The sequence below is a fragment of the Sceloporus undulatus genome, chromosome 1, assembly GCF_019175285.1.
Source record: "Sceloporus undulatus isolate JIND9_A2432 ecotype Alabama chromosome 1, SceUnd_v1.1, whole genome shotgun sequence".
NCBI lineage: Eukaryota > Metazoa > Chordata > Lepidosauria > Squamata > Phrynosomatidae > Sceloporus > Sceloporus undulatus.
In genome coordinates, this window is record NC_056522.1 from 312,292,327 (window position 1) to 312,305,331 (window position 13,005).

Sequence of the window (13,005 nt, forward strand, 5' to 3'; positions counted from 1 at the left end):
CAAAAGATGCAGTAATCCTACCCATATGACTCAGAAAAGAAGAAATTGTTCCATCACCTCTCTTAGTTTAGCTGTCACCCAGTCCTTAATTTTGGCTGCTTTTTCTTGAACAGTTTTAGCTTCTTCTTCTCTCAACTGTTTCTGTGAATAAAAATAAATCAAATATGTTAGAGTAGCAGTAAACAGTTTGGGGTTAGTTATAACCAGTTGCAAAACTAGTTACTTATCATTAATTCCTTTCCCTCATAACAAAGACATGAGTAAATTAGGTTACAAGTGGAATTTAACAAGAAATAATTTTACTCCATTTATGGTGTAACTGTGACATTTACAGATACAGGGATGTGACCTCACTAAATGGTAGAGAAGGAATCTCATATGATTGCAGTGTTGAAATTGTGCTACGCCTCACTTTGCTTCCTTGACTTCCATTATGGTTGCTGGGCAGTGACAGTGTTTTATACCATCTGCCAGGGACTAGTAGCATCCAGATGTTTTGCGAGAAACTGAAGGAAATATTTTAGTTTCTTTTGAGAAATGTTATGGGAAACAGTTACTTCAAAGTAGAGTGGCAACTAACTAATCTTGGGGGCCTGAAAATTACAAGTGAAGCTACTTACTTTTGGAAAATAACTTTTCATATTCTGGCTTCACATCTTTACATATAACCATGGCCGTTTCCATAAGGTAGCTTGTTTGTAAAGTTCTTACCTAACTGCAAAAACTGTGAAGAATTTTCTGCATGCTTGCCCTATAGGCTGAGAAAAGATTATTCAAAGCTATATGGCTTAAAGAGTAAACTTAACCTCAAGAATTGCTAACTTGAGTGGATTAGAAAGTTTCATGGTCATGGATGCACTAACAGTAGTGTTTCAGCTAGAGGCAAAGGTAGCCGTGGATCATCTAGGTCCAAAGTGTCCTCTTTTTTCCATCAAAAAGTCCCATGACCAGGACCAGTAACAATCCCAACCTTAAGCTTGTAAGCTAACTACCTGGTTCCTTAGATAGACTTGTTGGGACTGCAGAGCTACTAGGCATTCCTGCAAAATCCACACCCTGTCAACCGGGCTTTCAACATCTATCATCCACTTATTCACTATCTCAACCTCAGGACTGTTCAGTTTCTTGAACAGACACCTGCTTCAATGAATCTATACCTTCCCATGTTCTGGGGTCAACCTTTGAGGGTCTCTGAAAATAGGGCCCATTCAGACTACACTTTACCCCGGATCAGGAATTGATTCTTCCACGTGAAGTTCATATTTACTCCGAATCTGTCACAATCCATTTCGAGGCATGCACCAGAGTTCTGTGGCAAATGCCCCTTAGCCCAGGACATTCAGAATTGGGTTAAAAGCCGTTCCTTTTGAAAAAACCCGGGTTCTGCTGAATATGAACTTGCCCCCAATCACGATCGGGTCAAGTTCAGGGGAGGGATTTAGGTCAGAGGGAGGGCAGAGGGCAGAGCAGTCCCTCCCCTCATCGGAGGAGGAGGAGGAGGAGGAGGAGGAGGAGGAGGAGGAGGAGGAGGAGGAAAGAGCCGAAGGAAAAAGGGGAATCTGACAGGATTTCGTATCCCGAGGAACCACTGTACATGCTTTTGCTACTGTCTCTAAGGAATTCAGGGGTAGCCTAAAGAATGCATGGCATCTCTTCCTGGCATTTCCGAGGTGAGGAATTTATTATTATTATTATTATTATTATTACATGTGTATGAGGCATTCTGGGGTGGCAAGGAGGGGGATACAGGATACAGAGATGGCATTAGCTTGCATTTTGGGGTTGAAAATGGGGCCAAGGGCAGATCATAACCTGCACTGACCCAAATGTCCACAACACACCACACACACGAGGTTTTTAATTTGACAGAATCTGCGCATTCTGGCGCCTGGCTCTTTAAAAAAAAGGAGGGGGGAAGCACACTTCCGATGCCCCAATGAGTGTTGGAAACGTCACCTATGATGATCGCAGAACTAAATTTGATTGACAGCCAGGCACCTTCACGTTAAACCCGATTTCTCTAAGAGGGCATTCAGGTTAAAATGCCCCGGATTTGTAGTGGGCACTTGCTTACGGAGAGATTTGGGAGCCCCCCCCCCCCCCCCCCCCACATGCCCAGTTCCTTCCAGGGCAAAAGTGCCAGTGAGAATGGGGCCATAATCTGACATACAAGGTAAAGTGGAATTCCTTTCTCAGGTGGTTCTTTTTTATATTTGGATGCCATCAAGTTGATTCCGATTATGGCAACTCTATGACCATCCTATCATAGAGTTTTCCTGGCAAGATTTACTCAGAGGGGTTCTGTCACTGCCCTCCTCTGAGGCTGAGAGAGTGTGACTAAGTTTCCATGGCTAAGCAAAGATTTGAACCCTGGAGTTCTGGAATCCTAGCCCATTACTCAAGCCACTATATACTCAGTCCACTACAATATACCTTGCTGGCTCTCATTTTTCATACATGCTATACAGATTCCAGTTAATAGTAATTTTTACCTGCTTTTCCAACTGGGCCTCCAGGTTCTCAATCAGCTCATCCTTTTCTTGTACTCTGCTCATCATCTGCTGATATTTCTTGTATTCACTGGATCCACTGTTTTTTGTGTAGGCAAGTTTCAGCTTCTCTTCCATGATTTCAACCTGAAAGATCCCCTCAACATTCATTGTTATGTCAGTAGGTGGGGAAAGGGAAGGAAACACATTGGGCCTTGATGGAATGAATGAAGTACTTTTTACTGATGGCTCCTTATTTCTGGTGGCGGTGGCAGCAGGTTGGGGTTGGGTGGAGAATTCTTCTTTAAGACTTTGAGTATGGTCATTTCTTCTAATCCCATTAACTACTATGTTGAAAACATCATATTAAATGTTCAAAGGACTCAAGGAGGAGATTTTTTACATGATATTTTTTTAAAAAAAACAACAGCAAGGTGCCCACAAATGTACCATTTTTAGACTAAGCACACTAAGGGAGGATTTGTGAGGTGATTGAGAATGCTTTGCTACAGATAATCCTAATTCTTTCATTTTTTGGGGGAAAAAAACCCTGTTCTCAAACAATGGGGTAGGGGGGATATACGCATCTTTTTCTTATTTCATTTGTGTATTAGAGAAGGGGATATAGGGATAGGCTTTCTCTACAACAAGCTCAGAAAGCCACAGTTCCCTGCAAGAAGCCATGCCAGTTGAACTAGCTCCTAAACCATTTGAATGTTTTTGTGCAAAGTACTTTCAGTGACATGGGCAAATATGGGCAAGGCATCCTGATGTGCCACTCCTCAGCTGACAGAGCTGCATGACTGATCAGCAATGAAGCCATTTGCTTACTGGTTCATGCCTAGACAAAAAAACTACCAGGAGATGGAGGGGTTGTACTTAAGAATCTGCATATTCTTTGGTGGACAAGACTCCTGTTCACTGGTCCCCAGAAAATCCTCCTGGCCCTCACCAATTGCACAATTGGTTAAGGATAGTAGAGGAGGTGGGAGAGATGGCAGCACATTTTTCTCCTGATTCTGCAACCTTTTAGAAAGGTAAGCTGGCTTCAAGCTTTTTGTGGAATCTGGGAATGAAATTCAGAGTCAGGCTCTTATCCTACCCCTTATATCAGGGGTGAAAATCATGTGGCTCTTCAGATGTTGTTGGAGTGCAAGTCCTAACAGTCCTAGCTAACAGAGCCAATAGTGAGGAATGCTGTGGGCTGCAGTCCAGCAACATTTGGAGCAGTGGTTTCTACACTCTGGTCCTGCAGATGTTTTGGAATTTGGGTCCCAGAATTCTTGAGTGTTGGCCAAGCTGGCGGGGGCTTCTGGGTGTTGAAGCCCAATATACCTGGAGGTCCAAAGTTTGGGAATCATTGATTCTGAAAGATCTCATGATTCCCATCACTCTCTTCTATACACATACAGGGAGTAGTTTGGGTTAGTTCACCTCATGTGTTTTCTGACCAGATGACTTTGGTGAAAACAGCACCTTCTGTCTTTTCTTTTCTCTTTATTACTGTCACCTGTTGAGTTTTCTCACCCTTTTCCTCTGGCATAGAGATGGCAAGGAAGAGGAACAGCCCCTGTCAGGGTACACCAGCCAATTACTGTATTTCTTTTCTCATGTTTCTATAGTTTCCTCTCCCCATCCCAACAGCTGTATTAATACTCCCTTCCAGTGTTTTGGGTAGGGGCTGGAAAAATTACTATTTTGGACTACAACTCCTGGAATCTCACAAATATTGTGAGGGTATTGTAGTCTAAAAGAGGCCATTTTTTCTAAGCCTTGGAGTTCAATCCCAGCTTTATTGAGATGTCACAAATGATTTTGCTGTCCTTGAAACCAAGTGCTCCTTCTCAGTGAAGTCAATTGTTTCCATTATTCCCTCTTATCTCTTTAAAAGCACTGATGGCCACAGGACCAAAGTCTTCTGTCTTCTTCCACAAATCTGCCAGGCTGGCAGTGCCATGCTGGGATACTTCCCAAACGACATGCCGATTTCTTTATGCAGACGGATTATGCTCTAACGGACATTCCTCACCACAATGGTTGCAGAAAACTGTTTTGTCCTCCTGTCTGTCTGCATTAGACAGAGAGAGGCAACCAGCCTTTCCCCTGCCATGAATCTGAAAGGCAAGTGCCTGGCATCCCAGCCAAAAAACCTAGCCTGCCGAGCTGGATGTTTTTTTTATTAGAGCTTTGGATAATTACTGCCCAAAAGAAAGCTCTTTCCATCTGTCTGACACTTGAGCAGTGATTCTGAGTTGGAGGCTGTGAGCAATTGGAGAGGCCCAATAACCACATGGCTTCCTTATTGAGGATAACAGCTATAGAGAGCACACTGAATGGCCAACCCAAATTCTGAACTCATGTGGTGCAGAAAATGTTAGCTTTCAAGCTCTGCATGTAGCCCTTTCATTTCCCATGTCTACTGCTTTCTCATACCATACCTGTTTGTGGGGTGGCAGTTCCACATTATGTATTAAAGCCTGCCAGCTTTAATTAAAGCATCCCTAAAGACATTTTCTTTTCTTCCTAGATACCAAGGTGAATGGTGCTATTGGTAACAAGCAGCAGCAATCTCTAAGCTTCTGAGCTTGATTCATTCTCCCAGGTTTGGCCTGAACACAATACTCCAGTCTTGAGTTGTAGTCCATTTGTTCTATTCCATTTTGATTAAAAAGGTGCGTTGGAGAACATGACACATGGGGCTTGACATTCTGGTTGGATACCCAGCTTCATACAAATTAAAAACAGCAAAAATAACCACACACAAAAATGTAACCCTATTCATAAGAAGGGGTTAATTACTTTAATTCTTTCAGGGTGCATAAACAGAGGAAATTTCTCTCACTTTTGGTGCAGGCTTTAGAACAGGCCTGGAAATTGTGTGGCCCTCCAGATGTTGTTGAAATGCAACTCCCATCATTCCTCATCATTGGCTATACTAGTTAAGTTCCTGGGAGCTGCAGGTCAACATTCAGAAGGCCACATTATTCCTACACCTGCTTTAGAGTAGTACTGCCAGAATGCTGGGAGTTGCAGTTCAACTACATTCAGCTAGATGGAGTCCAGTGCTGTGTAAGATATAAATGTAGCACCTTCTTGGTCTGAGGAATGGAAAACATTTGGATAATTAGAAATCTGGGTACAGATTTCTGACTGTTTTATTACATAGAATTTACTTACTGGTGAAATGGGGAAACAACTCATTGATATGATGATGCATCAATGTCTTGTTGCCATTATGTGTCTTCAGATCAACTACAACTTAGGATAGGGTTATTTTAGCAAGATTGGTTCAGAGTGGATTTGTCACTGCCTTCTTCTATGGCTGAGAATCTGACTTGCCCAAGGTCACCCAGTGGATTTCCATGGTCAAGTGAGGATTTGAACCTTGGTCTCTCAGAGTCCTAGTGTAACACTTAAACCACTGTACCAGGCAGATTCTCAGATAGATATCTAGCCTGTGAATAATAACATTCTATTATATTACATACTATGGCATGTAATTTTAAAATATAAAGCTAAAAAAGTTATTTATTGGGATATATTCATCTTATCCCATGGGAAGCTCCCAGTGAAATTCAACAGTTAATTGCCAACTAGAGTGGTACCACTGAACTGATGAGAACTTTGTGAATCAACACTTATATAAATTCAGTTGATTCAATGAGTCTACATGGTGGAGTCTCCTTCTTTGGATGTCTTCAAATAGAGGCTGGATGGCTATCTGTCAGGGGTGCTTTGATTGTGAGTTCCTGCATGGCAGGGGGTTGGACTGGATAGCCTTGTGGTCTCTTCCAACTCTATGATTCTATGAAAGTTAATTAACATTGTTAATTTTAATTGCATCCCAACGCTCTTCCTCATTGCTTATGAAAGCTAAGGCTGCTGGGAGTTTCTGTCCAAAAAGTATCTGGAAAGCCACACACTTTTTATCACTGGTTTAGACTGAAGGATACTTTATGTCCTTCATTTGGTTTTTGTTGTTTAGCCACAAGCACAAGTGAGACAACAACAAATGGGCATGTAAAATAGGAGAAGCAATGCCTCTCTCCACGTTAACAGTAAATCCTCCATAAGAATAGCTTGTTACTTATTATACAGGGTGGGAGACTGGCCTCTGGTGATGCTAGATCAGCTGTGAAAGTTTTCACATTTTATACAAATGACACTAGGAAAGCTCTTACCTGCTTCTCTGCACTTTGGGCTCTGTCTTCTGCTTCAGCCACTCTTTGCTCCAGTTCTTGCATCTTTATAGCAAAATATAAAGGGGGCGAATGCTCAACACCAACCATATTTTCATTAATGAATGCTCTCTTTCATTACAGGGTGGAAAAGATATTTTCCAGTACTTCTGCACTTGATACATGCTTGTCACATCTATAAGTATGTGGCTGAGAAATTGATGCCTCACCGTTAGCATTGACAGATTTCTGATCAATTCTGCATCACAACATAAGGTAGAGATCTTTGAACTTATCCCCCCCCCCATGCAATATTAACATACCACCCATGAACAGAATTTCTCATGGCAAGGATGGTAATGATAAAAGATACAATAATTAAATAGAAAAATGAGACAACAAACAATAAAATCTAGTAATATGTGGAAACTTATTTCAAAAAGTTCTGCTTATCCTTAATCCTTTCAGAAAGTGTTAATGACAATGCTCATATATTTCTATGCCATCTTTCATAAGAATTACGAAAATCTTACTCTGATTTGTACAGCCCTTTAGAGCCATTTCCCACTGGTGACTACATTCTTTTAACCCTCCCTTGCTTTTGTAAAATACGGGTCCCAAACACACAGAAATAATCCAGTTTGACACCACTTTAACTGCCACGGCTCAATGTTAGGGAATTCTGGGAACTATAGTTTTGTGAGACGTTTAGCCTTTTCTGTCAGAGAGCTCTGGTGCCACAACAAACTCCAATTCCCAGGCTTCCCTAGCACTGAGCCAAGGCAGTTAAAGCAGTGACAAACTAGATTATTTCTGCAGTGTGTTTTGGCCCATGTCTTTCAATTATAGATTAACTGCACTAATAGGAATGTCCCCATTTCCTTCAGACAAGCCGTTCTAATTAAATTTTTCAGGCTGTCGCCATGCTGTGGAAAGATGATGCTGTACTACTGACTTGGCACTAATTCTGACAGATGAAATGAAAGTGTTGTAGAAAGTTCCTTTCAGATCTGAAATTGAAGTGTTGCTTTGATTCTCATTTTGCTGATCCCAACAGAACACCCTAGCCTTATGTTATCAGATATGTTATCAGCTGGCTTTATGTGTGGGGAACAAAAGAAACTGAACTGGGCAGCACTCAATGAAATCCACAGGAGAAACAGGAGACAATTCTCAAGATGCTCCAAAGATGGTCTGTTTTTTCGTTAAAAACCCCACCACGTTTCAGCCTGCAGGGACTCTTGAGGCTTTTTTTCAGGAGACAATTTAGAATCAAGGCTTCAGAAATTTCTATGCCAAGAATTCCAAAACTATTTCTCTGGGTTTCTCTAAAGAGCAGCTAAGGACCTATCCATATTTTGTTACACCCTCAATATCGAAAAAACAACTAGCCACTGGAAGCTATGTTGTTCTTAACTCCTTACCACCAAACTCTGATAACTTTATATTACAGTCCATGTTCAGTCACATGTAAACATGGATCTGAACATGCTTATCAGAAATTTCAGGATTTGGGTAGAGGTATAGCAGGCATGTGGCAGAACAGAGAGAATATTAGATGAGGAACATGGACTGATGCTGCATCTGCACTTCAGAAATAATCTGGTTTGACACCACTGTAACTGCCATGGCTCCATGCTATAGAATTCTGGGAGCTGTAGTTAATGCAATTCCCAGAATTCCATAACATGGAGCCATGGCAGTAGCTGGATTATTGCTGCAGTGCAGATGCAGCCTAAGCTGAAAGTGAAAGGTATTCATTTTTATTTTCACAGATGTATTTACAGAAGATCTTTCTTGGTACTGGATATCGAGGGTGTAACAATGTATGGATGGGTCCTTAGTTGATCTTTAGAGAAGCCCAGTAAATAGATTTGGAATTCTTGGCATAGAAATTTCTGAAACCTTGAAGAAGTCTGGAACACTAGTAGCAAGAGACTTAGAGAAGGCAGGAGTGGGAAATTATGGTTTTCCCAATAAGGAATAGAGCAGTACCAGCTGGTGGCTCCCATGTCAGAAGAACAATAAATCTATTCCAGGTTTGGCTAACTCTGAAGGAGCTGTCCAAGGTGCTAAAGATATTTAGGAACCGGTTTCAGCACCGTGCAGCAGAATTCCTGGATTAAAATTTGGAATGGACCAACTGCCCATCTGACATGGGAGCCACCAGTCCATGACTCTATGCTTTCTTTCTGCCAGCAAGCAAAGACCTTTTAAATTAAATAGGCCTTTACCTTCTGTTTGGAATGAGAAAGGGATCTTTTAATGGTGTGTGCTGTATTTTCCCCCTTACTGTGCTTTGAATGTGTGTTTAATTCTTTTAACTGTTTTAATTGGATTGTTTGTGCAACTAAAAGGCAGCAGGAGTCTGGTGGTTCAGTGATTAAATGCCGGTACTGCAGCCACAATGCTGTGTGTTCGATTCCTACAGGGCTCCAGGTTGACTCAGCCTTCTATTCCTTTGTAGGCCAGTAAAGTGAGTACCCAGTTTGTTGGGGGTAATTGGCTAACACACTGTAAACTGGTTAGAGAGTGCTTAGTTCACTATGAAGTAGTATAGAAATGTAAAATGCTATTGGTATTAAAAACACTTTTGTACTATATATATATTTTAAGCTATATTTTAGTTTAATTTACATTGTATGTTGCCTTGGTTCCCGTATTGGGAGAAAGGTGGGATATTCATGAAATAAACTTTTCCTTTTGTTTCCACTTTTTTTTCTGAAATAAATACAGTCGGCCCTCTGTTTTCACATGGATCCGTTCTGGAACACACACACACACACCAGTAAAAAATGGAGACTCGGCTATATTCAAGCCCCAAGAATGTGCAGAGCATGCACTGGGGGGGGCATTGAAAATAATGGCGGTCGCCCCTCCATGAATATTCAGGACTGCGGATCTCAAGCCCATGAGAAAGGAGGGGTGACTGCAAATGTCTTTTTGTCTGCTTTACAATGTGGAATATTTTCTTGTCTTGCATCAGAAGAAACTATAATTTCATGATGCTGTTTGAGTATAATAGATTCTTTAAGGATTTCTAGGGGGTAAACTAACAACATACTGAGAACTGAAACAGTTCTTTCCACATATCATACCTTGTAGATTTACTAATAACCAAATTGGGCCTAACAGTTTATCACTTGCAAAACAATGAAATGTAGTTTTCCAAATCTGGTGAGTGCTTTTCTAATCATTAGCTTGCCATACCCTCCCCCTCCACAGGCTGTGGAACAATAAAGCAGCAGAATAATGTCTTAAAAATGAGAAGGATGGCCAAAGACTCCTGTCTTGCAGTTTGTATGTTAACAGAGTCTTAATGCTACCATGGCAATGGTCTGACATATCACTCATCAACACGATATTACCACTTTTCCCCCTTGTTTACACAACTGTGTAAGTAAATGCCAGCTACCCATGACATTAGATTCATGACTGCATTTCCAGATTTGCTGTAGGAAGATGCATTAACGTTCAGCACGAAACATCCCTCTTGCGGGCCTCTGGAAATGGTGCCCAGGAAATCCTATGTACATAGATCCGGTACTAAGCCAAGTCAGGCATTCATGTCAAAATCAAAGTATCCTACCACCCTTCCCTCCTCTCTTTCTCCCTCTTTCAAACTACAGTAATTGGGTTCGGCACCAATTTTCTCCCAGCTCTTCCCCCTTCCCAAAGCGGCCCCACAGGTCATTTCTAACAGGGCCACCAGGCTGCCATGACAACAGTCTGCCATGTCACTCATCAACAGAATATTATCCCCCTTTCCCCATGGTGAGTACAATTGTGAGAAAACTAGAAAGAAGTAGTAATCCTAGTTACCAAAGACACGCAACACACAGATTCCTAAATCCCATATGTTCTTTACCTTCAATGAAAGGCTTCCAGGCACATCTGAATTTATTCCTATAAAAACAGGAATTGTGCCTGTCATGTCTTTTGAGAGAATCATGAGAGAATCATGGCAGAAGATAATGCAGAGAGTTGCTGCTAAGACAGCATTCCAGCATTCTTCATGTATTTACTAGGGATTTGAGGATCATCCCCACATCCCTAAGTAGTCACTTGATTTCTCATCTCTTAATTAGTCAAAAAATGCTGGTGGAAAGCCAAATGGGCAAATCCTTAGCAAAGCACTATGTTTCACATTCTGCCTGTGATGTTGTGGGCCTTGATAAAACAAAACAAAAGATAATAGTTATCAAATGACACATTACAATTTCTGTAGGGGAATAGCAGATGTCCTGAATAAATCATGTGTGAGCCACCCTTAGTTTTGAAGCCTCTTCTTTTAAGAAATGTAAGCATTCAGTACTACTGCAAAACCATATTTGTAACTGTATTGTTGGCCTGAAACACAGCCTGAGCTAACCCGTATCCATACAGTTAAAACTTTCTTGTAATAACAGCCTACAATTACTTGCTCCCTGGCCTTTGGGGGGCGGGGGAACACCGCTAAGACATGTACCCAGTTATAGAATAACTTGACCACTGAACCAAACTACACCCCCAATCTCAACAAAGGGTTGAGTAGTTTGACACCCATTCCTGCACTGAGCTAACTCCAGAGTCCTATTTTCTGTTTCAAAGCTGAGTCAGGTGTTCTGGAGAACAGGAACTGATCAAACACATTACTCCTTCAGTCACTTATTCAGAAGTGTCCCCCCCTCCCCCATCTTTACTGATGGAGTAAAAAGATAAAGAATAGGGATTGGCGATCATACAGACACAAACAAGGTAAAAAGAAAGTATTTGGATTTAAAAAATAGCAACAAATTTCCCCTCAAAATAAGGTATGGCTTGAGCTAGGGAGCCAGCATGATTTAGTGGTTTGAGTATTGGACTATGACTCTAGAGACCAGGTTCAAATCCCTGCTCAGCCATGGGAACTAGGTGACATTAGTCAAGTCATAATACCTCAGCCTCAGAAGAAAGCAAAGCAAATCCCCTCTGAAAAAATCTTGCCAAGAAAACCATGACAGGGTTGCCTTGGGGTCATCATCAGCTGGAAATGACTTGAAGGCACACAACAACAATGGCTTCAGCTAGTAATACATAGTCTATAGTCCATTTAGCTCAGTAATCTACAGCTGCTCATTAGCCCATACTGCAATAATTATTGTATTTATCAGGCCCAAGAGAGAACACTCTGTCCTATGATCTTTGGAATAGCGGTATATAAATAAATAAAAAACAAACAAACAAACAATTCACTGAAGCTTCCCAGATCATATCTATCTATCTATCTATCTATCTATCTATCTATCTATCTATCTATCTATCTATCTACTGTATCTATCTATCTATCTATCTATCTATCTATCTATCTATCTAGAATGGCTGGTTTTGTTATTTTGTTTTATTTTCAAGTCAAGTCAGCTGCAACTTATGATAACTCTATTAATGAAACACTCTTCATAGAGTCCCAGTTTTTACAGCCCTGCTCATATCATGCAGACTCAGGACCATGGCTTCCTTTACTGACTCAATCCACCGGTAATGTGATCTTCTTTTCCTACTGCCTTCTCTTTTACCAAGGACTGTTGTCTCTTCCAATGAGTCATCTCCTCTCATGATATCATTGTCCCTCTCTATCCATGGATTCCTTATCCACAGATTCAACCATCTGCAGCTTGAAAATATTTTAAAAATATCTGGATTCCAAATAGCAAACCTTGATTTTGCCATTTTATATCAGGACACCATTTTACTACACCATTGTATTTAATGGGACTTGAGCATCCATGGATTTTGGTATCCATGGCAGATCCTGAAATCAAACCCGAGCAGATACCAAGGGCTCACTGTCTGTCTGAAATATGATAACCTCTGTTAAGTCATTTTGGTTTCTAATGAGAGTTCAGGCTTGATCTACTGTTGGGCCCATTTATTTGTCTTCTAGGCATAATATCTCTAGAACCTCTCTTCGCTGTCCAGGTTTCACACAGAAATCAGAAATACTATGGCACAGATGATTCTGACTTGGCATTTAATAATATCTTTACACCCAAGGATCTTTTCTGGTTCTTTCATAGCTACCCTTCCAAGCCTTCATCTTTTTTGTTATCTTGATTACAGTCCCCATTTTGATTAATGACATTCATCTGCATCCCTTTAAAATGCTGGAGCTCAGTGGAAGATATGATGTGAGTAGGGCAAGATTCAGTGGGAAGAGAAACGTGAGGCTCCATGTTTTTTTAAAAAAATAAATTTTACATTGTAAAATTTTTATAGTCCTTTAAATTTTTCTTTAAAAACATAATATCCTTAAAAAATTCACTTCAACCACATGTAAATACATTTTGGCTGTGTGTATGATGCTGTAATTAATTCTGCAG

At 40.9% G+C, this 13,005-nt stretch overlaps 2 protein-coding genes across 5 annotated transcripts in view; both read right to left on the reverse strand.

Moving 5' to 3' along the window:
• Positions 1-13,005, reverse strand: part of ARG2 (arginase 2) — a 181,836-nt gene that overhangs the window by 88,106 nt on the left and 80,725 nt on the right. The window lies entirely within an intron of this gene.
• Positions 1-13,005, reverse strand: part of PLEKHH1 (pleckstrin homology, MyTH4 and FERM domain containing H1) — a 75,293-nt gene that overhangs the window by 48,162 nt on the left and 14,126 nt on the right. For all 4 annotated transcript variants that reach the window (XM_042438835.1, XM_042438843.1, XM_042438829.1 and 1 more), the window contains exons 4-6: positions 6,671-6,733; positions 2,493-2,636; positions 58-141 (exon numbers count right to left, since the gene is read on the reverse strand). In XM_042438835.1, the coding sequence (XP_042294769.1) occupies positions 58-141; positions 2,493-2,636; positions 6,671-6,733 (291 nt within the window). The remainder of the gene's footprint in view (positions 1-57; positions 142-2,492; positions 2,637-6,670; positions 6,734-13,005) is intronic.